The sequence below is a fragment of the Notothenia rossii genome (assembly GCF_949606895.1).
Source record: "Notothenia rossii genome assembly, chromosome: 7".
NCBI lineage: Eukaryota > Metazoa > Chordata > Actinopteri > Perciformes > Nototheniidae > Notothenia > Notothenia rossii.
The window spans coordinates 20,599,056-20,615,216 of record NC_136905.1 but is presented as its reverse complement, the minus strand read 5'-3'; the positions used below and the strand labels follow the sequence as shown (position 1 = coordinate 20,615,216).

At 39.7% G+C, this 16,161-nt stretch overlaps 2 protein-coding genes across 7 annotated transcripts in view; one reads left to right on the top strand and one right to left on the bottom strand.

Moving 5' to 3' along the window:
- Window positions 1-4,382, bottom strand: part of fhod3b (formin homology 2 domain containing 3b) — a 91,313-nt gene extending 86,931 nt beyond the window's left edge. The window contains exon 1 of one of the 6 annotated variants that reach the window (XM_079692372.1): window positions 3,834-4,382. In XM_079692372.1, coding sequence (XP_079548498.1) covers window positions 3,834-3,998 — 165 coding nt within the window. In that variant the 5' untranslated portion in view covers window positions 3,999-4,382. The remainder of the gene's footprint in view (window positions 1-3,833) is intronic. The other 5 variants (XM_079692369.1, XM_079692370.1, XM_079692371.1 and 2 more) reach the window with 5 other exon arrangements.
- A 1,162-nt stretch (window positions 4,383-5,544) lies between these two features.
- Window positions 5,545-10,110, top strand: slc6a19b (solute carrier family 6 member 19b). The gene is made up of 12 exons (XM_079691347.1): window positions 5,545-5,819; window positions 6,826-6,966; window positions 7,049-7,186; window positions 7,253-7,434; window positions 7,518-7,628; window positions 7,970-8,082; window positions 8,154-8,282; window positions 8,381-8,537; window positions 8,648-8,852; window positions 8,934-9,093; window positions 9,422-9,584; window positions 9,686-10,110. The coding sequence occupies exons 1-12, from the start codon at window positions 5,621-5,623 to the stop codon at window positions 9,887-9,889; spliced, it is 1,902 nt and encodes a 633-aa protein (XP_079547473.1). The 5' UTR covers window positions 5,545-5,620; the 3' UTR covers window positions 9,890-10,110.
- The last annotated feature ends 6,051 nt before the right edge of the window (window positions 10,111-16,161 follow it).

The following is a 16,161-nucleotide window of genomic DNA, read 5'->3' as shown; positions in this document are numbered from 1 at the left end:
GCTTCACGCTCTGTATCAAAACTTGAAATAGACAAAACATTGGGCTGAATTTGCAGCCGTAACCAGTAATTAGCTGTGGAACTGAAAAATGCTTTTCCCCACACGAGGTTTAGACTCACAAACCAAATGGGGAAAGTAAAAGTGAACTATGTGAGTTGGTCATTAATCCATACTCTTTCAGTATATCAAACTCATCCATGTTTCACATATCCATGCTGGCATGTGTGACGTTTTCATTATATAATCAACCTGGATTACTAAATCTTGCCATGTTTAACCACGCCAGGTTGATGCACATACATGACCCTTAATCCAGGAACAGGGCTAACAGATTATCAGTAGCAGACGCTTTCTTAGCTGTCCTCCGCCCAGGACTTGAACCCACAGTGGCCTGTGATGGCCAAGTCCAGAGAAGTAACCACCAGTGCTCACACACTGAGGTCTGGCCTCTCCCTTCAACCACCATACCGTGGTCCACTGACCAGGGAGGCAGTTAAAGCAGAAAGGGCTAAAAATAAACACCATGCAATTTCCAATTCAAAAATGCTATCTCATTCCAAACTTCCTTGGAATGAGATAGCATACACTATTAAACTATTTTGCATAGTTTAACAAATGCAAACCCTGTGTTAGACTTAGACATTTTGTCTGTAGACTGCACTGTGCTCTAAATCAAAGAAGAGGAATTAGAGTAAGCCACTTCAAAAGCAAAACATTTGTTTAATAAAGGTGAGGATTGGTATTTGTGTATTTGTAAAACACATGATTTAAAACACATTAAAACCCATTTGATACATGAGAGAAACCACAACAGAAATCTTACATTTCTGTCAAGCATGCAGAGGATGAGACTTTCCACGGATGTTGCATTCTTCTGAAAGGAGCCCTTTTGCTGAGACAACCCTCCAAACTGCAGTGACCATCAAAACCTCAACTCTGCATAACAATGTGTAAAATAATTCATAGGAGCTCTGACAGGCATGGAGGAGGAACCTGTATTTTACAGCATTTAACATAACTTCTCATTATGGGAGTCTGTAATTTCTTAAGGAAAAAATGTGACCCAAAAATCGAAATTGGTAAAGTGAGAGTCCATTCTCCAAGACTTAACCACATTTTCCCTGCCTTGAATATTGCTCTGCAATCGGATGCCAGGCCTCAAGGCCACCAAGCCACAAACTACAAAACATTGACAAAAACAAGCATTTGAAGGACTATGGATCTATTGATCTATGAGGACATAACCAGGAAATTTGGAATAGCTCCCACAAATTCTGAATAGTATGCTCAAATGTTATTTTACAAGGACATTGCATTATTCATCACAGAAAAGACAGGCCGAGTCAGGAGATGACTCGTCATGTTTTCCATCCACAGTAGCTATGTAAAACTTGTTTATAGGCGATATGCTAAAGCAACAACATAATGTTGGTGTCTTTGAGAGTTTGATTTTCCATTAAAACCCTCAGATTATTCAGCGGTGGAACTGCTTTAACACATTAATACTGCATTCAAATATGATGATATGGCATTTTCCAAAAGACAACAGACTGAAAACTGACTTAAAAGTGTGTCTACTGTCCTGACAAACTCTTGCTGCTAAACAACAAGTATTTAAGGTTTGAACCCTTGCTATAAAATATAATCCTTGCTCATGATGGCTTTTGATGTTATAACTCCACAAACAGTAACTCAAACAGCTGCATGGCCACGCTGCCATCCCATGTACAAGCCACAAACCAATCCAACACACGTACACACACAATATAAACAACAACCACACACACATGAACAGATCACCACTCTTGAAACTGCAGAATTAAACTGACAGGAACAGCCCAGAGACAGCATATGTGAGCTGTTTTGACTCCCTCTGCACCATGTGTTTGCAGCGTGCTATTTATACCAGACTGACCTGCACCATAGAGACGGCGCTTAAAGACAACAGACTTGCTGTTGAAGTCTTTAAAGGGTCACGGCAAAGTAATCTTTTCAATTTTTTTGAGGGTTTTAATAAGACCTCAATGCTCAATGTAGAAACACAGTGTCCTCCGCCTGAGTGTTATTGTTTTATGAAAACCTCAAGGGGCTGCGGGGCTGCTCTTTCGAGTTACTGCTTACCACAAATGCCCGTGTGACCAAATGTTACTAACCAGGCGCTGCTGGGCCTACCACTGGTACTCCCTATCGGTAAAGTTTGCGGTCCAGCTGGCCTAGTGCTAAAATGAGACCAGTCGACTGTGCAAAGTACATCAGCTCTTTGTTTGTGTTTTTAATTCTGCCTGCTTCCCGCTCTTTCAAGCAGTGGAAAGCGTTCCCGTCCCATCCAGCTGGTCAGACTGAGTGGGCTGCAGAATGAGAGCCAGGCTTGTGGTGATCCACAGCATCCTGAGGCTCCCCTTACTTATCTTACCAGCTTTTCTCAAACAACATGGAGTACCATTGATCTGACAGAATAAGGAAAAACTCTAATTTCATTTCTATTCATGTAACTTCCCGGCAAGACTAAGATAAATACCCATTGAAAGATTCAACCTTTGATGCTGGAACTTTGCTTTGTTTAAATATGAAGGTCAGAAGATGAGGCCTTAAGAAAATATGTTTGGATGCAGTCTGATCAGAAGGCAAGAATCAGGCATTTCTCAAGAGAAAATAAAAAATAATCTAGGCTTCAGGTTAACATTATTTGTCACTGGCTGTCTTTAGGAAACGCAAACAAGGCAATTTATACTATACCAAAGCGAAATGGCCAGTTATTTTGGGCTGCTTAAAACTGGCTGTGCAGTTGTGGATTTTAGGAAGGCCAACTTTTGCAACCAAAACAATGTGTACGGTTTCACCTCTAAACAGTTAGGACTAAATTCAGACAGACGTTATGTTGCTGACCAACCACAACAATGTAGAGGTACTACAAAAGGAATTTGGCTTTTTACTAAGGAAATAACAGAATATGCTCATGGTAAGATGTTAACCATCAGAACTATTGTCTTTCACTGCACATGGTTTCAAAGTTGCATTGGATCAAGTGATTGCAAACATGAATCCCCAGATCTATGAAAATGTGGTTAGGGAATTACCCTCTTCCATCCCTCAACAACAGACCAACTGGGTATTTGAACCCCCTCACTCTAATTTACACGGTGTAGTGACAATAGCAGAAGTGGTTTCCTACATCAAGCCTATCAATTAATGGTTACACAAATGCAAAGTTGGCTTCTTTTCCATTAAATACTTTCAGAAAGAAATTGCAGATCCTAGTTAGCCAAGAAGAACACTATGCCGAGTTGATTGAAAATCATAGTAAACAAACAATCATCGATTTTAGATTGAGTAAAAACAAACATTTGCCTTATCAATTTCCTCCTTTGTTTGTTTATTTTTACTTTCACACATTAACTGGAACAACACTTTAAAATAGATCTGCTCCTCTAACTAATGGGTAGTCAGAGAAACAGGTCAAACTGAGGGGATTAGTGTTGTGGTTGAGGTAAACATTAACAGATTACTGCTCTTCAGCCAAACAGTGGGTACATACATAGTTTCATCATCATCTAAAGTTACCAAATACACCATAATGTCAAACTATAGGTGAATCTTACTGACACTGTGCATGCAATAACTGAATGCATGTTGATGCTTAATCAGCATCCCATAACAGCAAGCTGCTTAAAGTCGCAGGCTCTACGATGGTTTATTATGTTTGTTTGGTAACCCCATCAACCATGTTCAAGCTAATTATTAATTTAGCATTTTGCAGGTGAACACTGATCACTAAGCTCGTTTAAAGAGACATGAACAAAAACATCACCCAGAAAGAAATAAGTAGTGCATACCTTGTGTGGGGCTTTTAGCAGTCTGTGGATTCCAGCAATCTGATTTATCAGAGGAATATCTTCCCTGAAAGTGAAAAGTGGTGGCCTGGTGGGCTCGGGGAAATTGGTGCTGTTAAATGGATCAGTATCATCTAAGAACTGCACCCTGCATATAAACGTAGCCATGCTGCATCCATGCAAGGCGATTTTAGATAATTAAAACGGTGGATGCGACACCACAGCCCCTGACAGAAATGGCAGCCCCCCGGGCAGCGAACTACCGGCAGGTCTTCTGCAGTAGCACAGTCCTGCACCCCTCTGTTATCCTTGGACCTTCTCCATTCGCAGCGCAGAGGACTCAGGACAGTGAACGCAACACTCCAGTCGTAAAGATCCAGGGTACCCCGTTAAGATTCACGGATAATCGGTGTGGAAGTGAGCAGGGTGGCAGTATCCAAGGGCATAGCGGGCGTTAGAGGTGCTGAGGCAGACTGCGGACGGACTGCCACTCTTGGACTGTGAGAGCGATGGGAAGCGGCTCCCTCCTCAAGCATAAGCTCTGCTGCCAGGGGACACAGCAGCCAGACCTCAGCCGGCAGACTCAGCTCATATTACAGGCGCAATGGCGGCCTCTAGTGGCGAACATGAGAAGCACACAAAAACAAACGCAGCACCGAAACTGGCAGCGACTCAACCATGCAGGGCCTAGCAGTGCAATTATTTAAAGCCATAGACCGTATTGACAAACGTCTTGTAGCCTAGCTAGATAAATGCTACGGTCTATAGCAATTGTACAGAACTATTGCAAATAAAGGAAACATGACAAAACAACATGACAGGCAGACAGACTCCCTCCATAATTTGACATAAATAAAAGGCAGTCGCGGAAGAAATGTCCCAAGTCGGCCTACTGAACTAAACAAGCTACAGTGATGAGGTCACTGTAGGCCTTATTGGGTATTGAATATGTTAGTTACTTTGTAATTCTTCTCTGCTACAGAGGGTAGGTATTGTACTTTCAAAACTTGTGTTTGATTGCTAAACTTCAAATACTCAAAATACTATATAACCAACTAATGCATTATTATGCATTATTATACATGTAGCGTCCAGTTAAAAAAGAATAGCAATGGTCTCAACGTAAGCAGCTGAAACAATAAAGCACTGAAAATATGAATGCATGAACAATTATAATTCCAACAATATACTCTATATAATAGTTGTCCTAAATTAGCCATGTTGCACAATGAGTGGCTTTTATTTTTTGTTATTTAACAATTACAACAACAACAACAACAAAACAATTCTACAGTGTTGTATTTATTTTTTGGAGCAAGTACAATATATAGGAATAATTATTCCACAACTGTAAGAAGCTATTTAAACAACTTGTAGTTTTTTTATAAACAATGGAAAGTACAATTGTTTACAATTTATGAATATGTTGATACATGATTTAGGGAATGCATAGGATTTCTTTATGTGTGCTTGTAAATATATCACTACAGCTATGTTACTGTAATGTGTTCAATCATTCTTCAACTTTACACTATACAATACATCCTATAAAATGTCTGTGCATTGGCCCTTCCTCACTAGATAAGACACTAGTTAACTGTCAGGTGTGTTCTACTCATCTTACGCCTCAAAGGCTGTACACCTTTAGCTGATGCTCTATGACACCACAGCCTAGTCAATCTATTACAGAGGTCCAGCATAAATAGTAGGATCTCATCGTGTCAGCTACAATTTAAATTCCAACATTGCACAGTGCACTATTGTATCACCACTGCAGTGTTTGACAGATCATGAAGTTCAAACTTCCCAATCCTGGCCTGGAGGACAGGATATTGTCCTATGAGCAGCTGGACTCACTGGAGGAGAAAGAGGCTGGGGACAGACCCAAATGGGACAACAAGACTCAGTACATGCTGACCTGTGTTGGGTTCTGTGTGGGACTCGGAAATGTCTGGCGCTTCCCCTACCTGTGTCAGAGTCACGGAGGAGGCAAGTGATGCATTTATGGTTCACCATAAAGAAAACACTGTTTGAATATAACAACAATAATTAACCTCAATATGTGCAATCCAGATCTACTGGTACAGTAGAGTATTGTTATGCATACTTCCATTGATCTACATTGACAAATTGTATAGAGAAATTGTTGCATTTGTGGTTTAACATTAGAAGCATTCCAAAGTATGTGTATGCCTGTCATCAACATTACATTATAGATGACCTGTTTCTTAATCAGATAGAATAAAGGTTGAAGTTATTACTAAATACCCAAAAGACATGCTACAGCCAACAATAATATTAAAGTACTTTCTTTTGTGCTTGGACATGCAGGATAAATGCAGCTTTTTGTAATATTTGGCAGTTGATCACTGTTCATTTTGCTCCCATTATATTTTTGTGATCATCATTTGTATTTATATTTGTATTTATTTGTTTTGATATCATTTTTGGAAATTAGTTTTATTGCAATGATGCATGTTTGATTGAGCTCAATTGAAATGCAGTGCAGTTACATTTAAAATGATATCCACTTGTTACGCCCTGTAGAAGAACATCTTCTGGACTCTGTCCATTTCCACAGTACATATCTTACAGTTCTGAATTACTGGGTAATAAAGGATAACACCCTTCTCAAAGTCATATATTTAATGAGCATTATAACAAGGCCACTGATCTAACTGTATCATTATAATATATAAATATAAAAGAGGATTAGCAGCAGCTTCACCAGAGAGCAGAAGACGGCTTTTAACTGTTTTATCTGTTCAGATAAGACTTGTTATACCAACTCAGGAAATCCTTGTAAAGATCTTACTGCATTCCCTTGGATGGACTGAACATTGCATTATTAACTTAACTGCAGTTACTGTTGGACTTTATCACTGCACATGTTCACGTGCATCTTGAATGATTAACATAGAGGTGTTGAAATTATTTGTAAAACCAAAATATTGTCACCATGACACAATCAACACTTCCATTGTTTTTCTTCCAGGTGCATTTATGATACCATTTCTGATCCTGCTGGTCCTTGAAGGAATACCTCTCCTGCATCTCGAGTTTGCCATAGGACAACGTATAAGAAGAGGCGGTTTAGGAGTGTGGAGTACAATTCATCCCTATTTGACTGGCATTGGTAAGAAACGTTTTGCATAATGATTTCTACAACTAGTGGAAAAGTGCCTTTAAAGAAACCCTTTTAAAACTTTAATTGGCAGGTATTGCATCCATGTGTGTATCCCTGACGATCAGTCTCTACTACAACACCATCATTGCCTGGATCTTGTGGTACTTCTTTAACTCATTTCAAGACCCTTTGCCTTGGAGTCAATGTCCCATGAATGCCAATTCAACAGGTAAGGCTACAACTAGAACTGTAATTAAAAACTCTTTCACTGACTGACTGTGTTGAATTCCTTCAGGCATTGTCTCAGAGTGTGAGAGGAGCTCCCCTGTGGATTATTTCTGGTACAGGGAGACCCTGAACACAACCCCAAATATTGAAGATGATGGCGGTCTGCAGTGGTGGATACTGCTATGTCACATTTGTGCGTGGTCTGTGCTCTATATCTGCATTATTCGTGGTATTGAGACCACTGGGAAGGTACCGCACAATGCTTACTACAATTAGAGAAAACATTTTATCCCAGCTAAAAAGTTATGTAGTGAATACTTTATTTTCCCCAGGCTGTGTATGTGACTTCCACCCTTCCCTATGTGGTGCTGACAATATTCCTGATCAGAGGGTTGACCCTAAAGGGCTCTTTGAATGGAGTTAAGTTTCTCTTCACACCAGATGTAAGTTACCAAGTTCATTTGAGCTATAACACTGGCTTTACTGCAGACGACAAATACACTGAATTGCCTAACTATTAAAATATGTTTGAACACTATTTGGAAACAGGGACAACATTTAATTCCGAGATATGTTAAGCTAGGTCTAATTATATTATGTTATGTAAAATTAAAGATCTGTTTGGATATTTACCTTTAATTGGATATTCTACAGTATATAGTGACCTGCTATTTTAGTCCACTGAACAGACTTCAGTCATTTCAGCCTCATTAAAGGCATCATATAGCCGATGCACAGCAATAACCAGTTGATTCATAATTGTGTACTTTACATATTCTTCCAGTTAGCAGAGCTGGCAAAGCCATCAACATGGCTCGATGCGGGGGCTCAAGTTTTCTATTCCTTCTCTCTGGCTTTTGGTGGTCTTATTTCCTTCTCAAGCTACAATTCAGTGCAGTAAGTTATTTTACTCCCAACTGTTTTCACTCACCTCATTTAAAGTAAATAAAATAGTATGTTTCCTCTAGTAACAACTGTGAACAGGATGCAGTGATCATCTCTATAATCAATGGTTTCACCTCCGTCTATGCTGCAACTGTCATCTACACCATTATCGGCTTCAGAGCAACAGAAAGATTTGACAATTGTCTTTCAGGGTACATTACTCATCCTTTTATCAAATGATACATTTAAGCATGTCATATTGGCTGTTATTCAGCAATACATTGACTTTGAAAACATTTTTGTGTTTCAGAAACATCCTAGCATTACTGAATATGTTTGAGCTTCCCGAGGGCTACATCACTGACAGCAACTACGATCAGGTTGTTCAACGCCTAAATGAAACAAGCCCTGAGATTATTCAACAGCTTGATCTTCCAACCTGCAACTTGAGAACGTTTCTCAGTGAGGTAAGTCTATTTTTGCACAGCTCCTTTCTTATTAGGGGAAAGTAAACTGCTGTTCATTTGAATGATTCCTGCCATGCTTTGCTTTAACACTGTGCTGTGTTTGGACCTAGGGAGTTGAAGGAACCGGTTTAGCCTTCATTGTGTTCACTGAGGCTATCACCAAGATGCCCCTTTCCCCGCTGTGGTCCGTCCTTTTCTTCATCATGCTCTTTTGTCTCGGCCTGTCTTCTATGTTTGGTAACATTGAGGGAGTTTTGGTGCCACTGCAAGACCTCAAGGTTTTCCCTAAGTCATGGCCAAAAGAGGCTATCACTGGTAACTCTCACATCTATTCTCTCATTTTATACTAATACGAATTTCTAGTATGTATTTAATCAACTGTTTGCTCTCCTTTAGGTGTCACCTGCATGTTCTGTTGTCTGGTGGGTCTGATATTTCTCCAAGGCTCAGGGAATTATTGGCTTTCACTTTTTGACACCTATGGAGGATCCATCCCTCTGCTGGTGGTTGCATTCTGCGAGATGTTCTCAGTCGTGTACATATATGGAATAGACAGGTGATATTAAAATAGTAATATTGTACATTTTTTTTGTTTATATCTTTGAAAATTATTTGTCTGATGATGCTATTCTTCATTTCTGGTGTTGGATTTAACGTGGTGTGGTTAATAGACTTAGTTTGTGGAGGGCTTGATTGTGGACAACAAAGTTGTGACCTAGCACACAATACACACTACACTGTAGGCTTTAATAATAAACATTGATTTTGCTGATTCAGATATGAAGAACATGATATCATAGTATCACAAGCATCCCTTATTATTACTGCTGTTATTTTGTTAACATACTATTAACGATGCAGTATGTGTGTCACTTTCCTCCTAGGTTCAATGATGATATTGAGTTCATGATTGGACACAAACCCAACTTCTTCTGGCAGGCATCATGGAGAGTCATCAGCCCGCTAATTATGCTCGTCATCTTGGTCTTCTACTTCATCACTAAAGTTTCTGAAAAGATCCTTTACAAGGCTTGGGATCCAGAATCGGTAAATATGAATTTATTTTGGGATGATCTTGTAAGAATTATTTATATTGATCTTTTATTCATTTGTCATTGAAAACTCAAAATATAACGCTTTCTCTGCAGGATAATTTCCCTTCACAGGAGGAAAAGCTCTATCCATCCTGGATCTACGTGATCATCTTTATATTAGCAGGGATACCAGCTCTTGCTGTGCCTTTAGTTGCTGTCTGGAAATGTGTAATGACGAAGAAGAGAGATAAGTTACATATTGATAATATCGCTGACCAAATTCAAATAAACGATGAAATAAAAAAAATCCCAGCCTAATATTCTGGTAAAGTCCACTATTTTCTCTTTCCCAAAATAATGAATCAACTGCTATAACGGTTTAATCGATGCCATTCAAAAATAAGAGACAAAGCTTTTCTGAACAGAACTCCCTGTTTCTTCAGCTACCTGTAACATCAAGTAAAGCTCTAATTTCTTCGCTGTGAATCAGGTGACTATATGAAACGCTGTAAAATTAAAAAGAAACAGTTACATAACAATTTGTCGCCTATTGGTTTATTGAAGTTTATTTGATCTGACTTTTTGCATGGCCTTACTTTCAGAACACCTTTTACATTAAGAGATTGTCATTCTAAAAACACCATAAACATTGATCTCATACATTAACAGTGAGTGAAGTACTACTATCTTCGTAAAAGCAACATTTTTTATAGCTGTTATAATGGGGAGCATCATATCGCACAGTCCATTCGTTTGTGATATTGTGGCCTTCATCATGTTCGCTTTCAGAAAGATGGAATGCACCATTAGGGAGAATATTTGAGGGGAAATGATGGAACCCTTGCAGTGTTCCACATCATTAACTTTGCCTGAAGCTCTATCTCATAGAGATTCTGTATTTCTGATCTTACATGTGACCAGGGGCCTCATGTATAACGCCGTGCGTAGGATTGACGTGGGAAGGTTGCTTACGTAGTAGAAATCCGAAAAATAGGTCCATACATTTTCCGCCACTTTCTGATTCACCAAACATTGCGTACCGGCGAGGAAAGTGCGTGTGGCACTTCCTACGCCGGTTTCCCTTTATAAATCACAACCGACTCGAAATGCGTTGCAGCTTTTGCGGGCTTCACGTTACGCCCATATTTGCCTATAAATAGTCAAAGAAACGCCCTTTCATTCATTCATTTTGACTGACTGCATGGAGAAGATCGCAGGAAATTACGACAGAACAGCTAAAAAAAAAAACATCTCACACCGAGTCAGATTTTGGTTATTTTCGGGAGGTCGAGATAAATCATATTGTTTGGTGGATGCAGTTTGAACCTGAGTAGCAGCATGGAGGTCGGATCGTCACCAAAATAAATAAATAAGTGGTCCGAAAAAGGTAATAATGACAAAAAAAAATACACATAGCCTTCCTCAGGCAGTGTGTTTGTACCGGGGACAGGAGACCCCCCCCCTTGATGAGAAACTGTAAGAAATTATCGGGGAATCCCTCCGGAGTGGAGTCATGACAACTGGATCTGAATTATGTTTTTGTATTTGGTGGTTTGTGTCACTGCGGTCAAGCCAGCCGTCTTTCACTTTTGCGTGGTCAAACCAGCCGCCCCTGTATTTTGAGTGCCCGATTAGTTACAGGTTTACGGTAATGCAATAAAACAACCCTGGGAAGATGGATTTCAAATTAAAGGATGGCATGTGGTTCATTTCTATTATTTGCGATTGAGGAACAGGGTAATTTATGAGAATACTTTTTGAGAATGGCAAAATTCCCTCCAGAGAACAAGAAGGAACATTTTTGTCTAACTTTGACGTGGGATAAAAAACATTTCTTCCATAAGTAGTTTATGAAACTGCCATGTTTGTACTTAATACTTCTAGGACTACTTGCAAACAAAATATGAACTACTTTTACTGTGTACTTTTTCAGTAATTTGAGTTTCAAAGTCCTCTCCAGAGAACAAAAATGAGCATTTTTGTCCAATTTAATGTGGTCTAAAAAACATTTCTTCCATAAGTAGTTTATGAGTCTGCCATGTTTGTACTTAGTACTTCTTAGACCACTTGCAAACATAATATGAACTACTTTTACTGTGTACTTTTTGAGTAATTTGAGTTTCAAAGTCCCCTCCAGAGAAAAAAGATTTAGCATTTTCATTTAACTTTGGTGTGGGATAAAAAACATTTCTTCCATAAGTAGTTTATGAGTCTGCCATGTTTGTACTTAGTACTTCTTAGACTACTTGCACAAATAATATGAACTACTTTTACTGCGTACTTTTTGAGTAATTTGAGTTTCAAAGTCCCCTCCAGAGAACAAGAATGACCACATTAAAGTTGACAAAAATGCTCATTCTTGTTGTCTGGAGAGGACTTTGAAACTCAAATTACTCAAAAAATACACAGTAAAAGTAGTTCATAGTATTTGTGCAACAAGTTTATGAAGCAATAAGTCCTACAATTATTCTCATAAATTACCCTGTTCCTCAATTGCAAATAATAGAAATGAACCACATGCCATCCTTTACTTTGAAATCCAGCTTCCCAGGGTTGTTTTATTGCATTACCGTAAACCTGTAACTAATCGCGCACTCGAAATACAGGGGCGGCTGGTTTGACCACGCAAAAGTGAAAGACGGCTGGCTTGACCGCAGTTTTGTGTCCGTGCTGTCGATCAGCTGTGCGCAGCGTCTCCACTGCAGCCTGTGCATCTCAACCCCCCCCTCCGCAGCAACTCTATATCCACCAGTTAAAGGAAATTACAACTAATGTGTTTTGTTATATTAGCTGTACAATTGACCACATATGGTGCTCTTAGTTCCAAACTTTCCATACCTCCTGTGTTTTACGAGCGACTTATCAAGTCTTGGCAGACGGCATAAAACACGATTACACATATATATAAAACCATGCTCGTATCTACAACCTATAGAAATGCAAAACGGCGTCAGTTTAGACGTAATTATGTCCTCCTGCTTACCGCATCATTTATGAGAAAACATTTCATAAAATGAACACAACATATTCGAGGTGGTTTTAAATAACATATCCGTATTTATGTATTTCTCCCAGTTATGTTTTTGTGTGCACTGAGGAGTCTCAAACAGGCGTTTGTTAAATCATTTTAAGATTGGCTTTAATCAATGTTTGAAAATGAATTCTTCATATCTGATAAATGAGAGGTAACATTTTATTTATGGTATTATTTCCACATATTTCTCTCCATTCTTCCTTCTGCCAACGGTGTCGCAGTTTCTCGTCTCTCCCGTTTTGAGAGACAGCAAGCGCATTTCGTGGCATCTGCGGGCAGTGGCAAGTACTTCCGGCATCTGCCACGGAGGCCGCAACTCCGTGGTATCTGTGGCAACTTGTATACGCCACAGATGTGGTATCTGTGGCAAGTATATGCCACAGATGCCACAACTTGCCGTGGCAAGTAGCTATATGCCAAAACCATGCCACAACTTGCCGTGGCAAGTATATGCCACAACTTAGATATGCCACAACTTGCCGTGGCAAGTATATGCCACAACTTAGATATGCCACAACTTGCCGTGGCAAGTATATGCCACAACTTGCCGTGGCAAGTAAATGCCACAAGTTAAAGTCCATGTAATGTCCAAAATAAAAGTTATTCTGTGTTAATAAATCGCTTCATCACTTTCCACTGTTTCATTTGACATATCAACATCAATGATTCTTTCCATAAATACCCCCCAAATAACATGAAATGTGTGCCACTTTCCCGTGTTATTCCGCTCCGGTAGCGAAAAGCTTGCCAGCCATTAACCCAGCTGTGTGACGTCACACGTGGCAAACACCAGCCTCGTCTGGATTGTTTGTTTTGTATCCTTCCGCTATTTTCGCTCAACATATGTGTAACCGGACCTCGCTAAACTTTTTTTATCTAACAATTCATGATGGGGAAGCGATGTGTAGTTGTGAGCTGTGAATGTTTCCTGATTGCTATAAACATTGATCATGGGTGCTGGAAGATTGTGCACAAAACTCGGGTCAGAATTAAGTTACTACAGGTGTTATGCCAGCTTGAGCTAAATGTCACCAGAGTACAGTGAACTTGCCTAGTGACTGAAATATATAAAAGTTGAAGTGAAATAAGTAAGGCCAAAAATGAATTACGTCTGAATATCTTTATTATTTTTACCACTTTTAATTATTTGTGGGCTCGCACATATACCAAAATAGACTAATGTACACTGCAATAAAGATAAAATGTTACAAGTGAAAAATTAACAAAAGAACCCTTTTTTATTTATCAAACAGTAAATTAATACAATCTTACAAATTTGTGATTTGGAAAATGTTGTTATATTTACATGTTTCTTTGGAAAAATAATATTGTAAATGATGTAGCCTACTTTGTAAATTATTTACATCATGCGAAACCATTTTAACCAGTTCAGCTGCATGACTTATGTCAAATTACAGATTTGGCCATTGAAATCCCTGATAGCGGCCTCCCGGCTCAGGGTAAGTCTTCCGTATCTCGGTTACAGCACATGCAGCGGGACTCTGATTTTTGGGCCGAGTAGGCCTACACCCCAGCACCAACGTACAAACTGTCGATAAGCTGTATATCGATACTTCCTAATGAAAAAAAAGTATACAGATTATAAATATATTTGGAGAAAAATAAAATGTTATGTAGTAGCCTACTATTATGTAGCAATGGTTACAAATTGGCTTATAACATGATATTTGTATTTTACTTGTACAAAATAAATATGAGGTTATACATGACTGCTTAACAGAATCATAGACCTCTTATATATTTCCTCACATGTGTAGTTGTTTCTTTTCTCAAGCATACATTGAACTTGCATACACAGAAAAAATAAAAGCCAAACTGTTTTTGACTGCTTGAAAGAGTTTAATGGTATCTTTAAAAGTGTACCATATCTGTAGCGACTAAAAGTATTATATGAAAGCAAAGCTGCAATAGGCAGTTGGGTCAATCAATATTTACTTACTGGTGTAGTGGGCCATCAACTGCTCTGTGTTGTTGTTTGTATTGAAGATACGCTATTTTCAGTGTCCAAACACTGAGACAGCCTTCTCTAAAGCCTGGGTGGCTAATAATGCACCTTGGTTTCTCGTCGGTGTTTTCTATCTGGCAGAGTCCTGCACGGGTCTTATTTTCAAGACCCGCTCCCGCCCCGCACCCGTGACGTGCAGTACCGAACCCGCCCCGCTACCCGCACATATTGCCAATTAGTCCCGCAACCCGACCCGACCCGCCGGCACATGATCCGCAACCCGACCCGAACCCGCATATATATAAGCAGTGACAACGTGCAATTATTAACACACGCAGTTGCATATTTGGCTCAAAAAGCCTGGGATGTTGTTTATTTTCTCCATCTAGGATGACACCAAAAGCCTCCCAGACGTTGGATTTTGCTCTTGAGGAAGAGTTATTGAAAATGCTGTATTCTCCGCTATAGAGAGCTTCACCTCAGCCATTCAGAATGTGGTGCGCTCAGCAGCAGATAGATGCACTGCAGAGGTTATGATTATGCTCGGTACCGCGGAGGAGAGGTCTGAGGATTTAAACATTAAACCAAATTATTATTGTTTAAATATATTTATTATGCAACACCCGCAACCGGACCCGCATCATCTTTGTTTTACCCAGAAGCGAACCCGGAAAAAAGCGTTTGAAAAAATACCACCCGCAAATCACCTTTTTTGCGGGTCACCCGTCGGGTACCCGCGGATACCCGACCCGATGCAGGACTCTGCTATCTGGTCAGTAGGTTGCAAACTGTCTATTTGTTCCATCACCTGCCAAATCTCTCTGCAGCATACACATTCATCTGCAGTGGGCATGCTTTCACAGCATTGACATGTACACCTGAATATTGTACAGAACATTAAAAAACAAAACAATATCTGCCGGACGTGTGAGGAACAGATGACAAATTAAGATCGACATTTAGTGCAGGTCAAACTAAATAAAACAGAATTTACCATTCAGTATTGCCGACTCGAGTCTCGCCGGCTGCGGAATCCGCTTCTCTTTCACAAGTTTCTGCCTCGTTGTTCGATTGCTGGGCAGGAGGCTCGTACTTATAAGGCAAAATGCCTTGAAGTGAAAGGCTAGCTGGTTCACTCTCTACTTCTGTAACTGAATCCAGATAACCCACTGAATCTGAGCTTGAATGATCGCTGTCGCTGTCGCTGTCTGAAGTTATCGCGTTGCTTGCCATTTGGACTGATTTGATCAAATGGCAATGTTTGCCACGTGTGACGTCACCGCTCGTTCGGGAGTGATCGGGGGCGTACTCGGCAAACTTCGGAACCAACATCGGTTTTTAACGTATATGTCATTTAATTATGACGAAACTTTAAACATTTTTATTTATTTTTATTCTGGTGATATCTAAACTACATGTTAAAAAACACCTGTGTTAGATGCATTACATGGCCTTTAAGAGTTAAGAGAAGGTTTACGGTAGCTGCCACTCACCTTCCGTGGCAAATGCTGATATTTAAACCCGTATTTATCGCGTAAAATGTCGCTGTTTTGGCATGACTTTATCGGACTGATCTGTACACAAGACTGA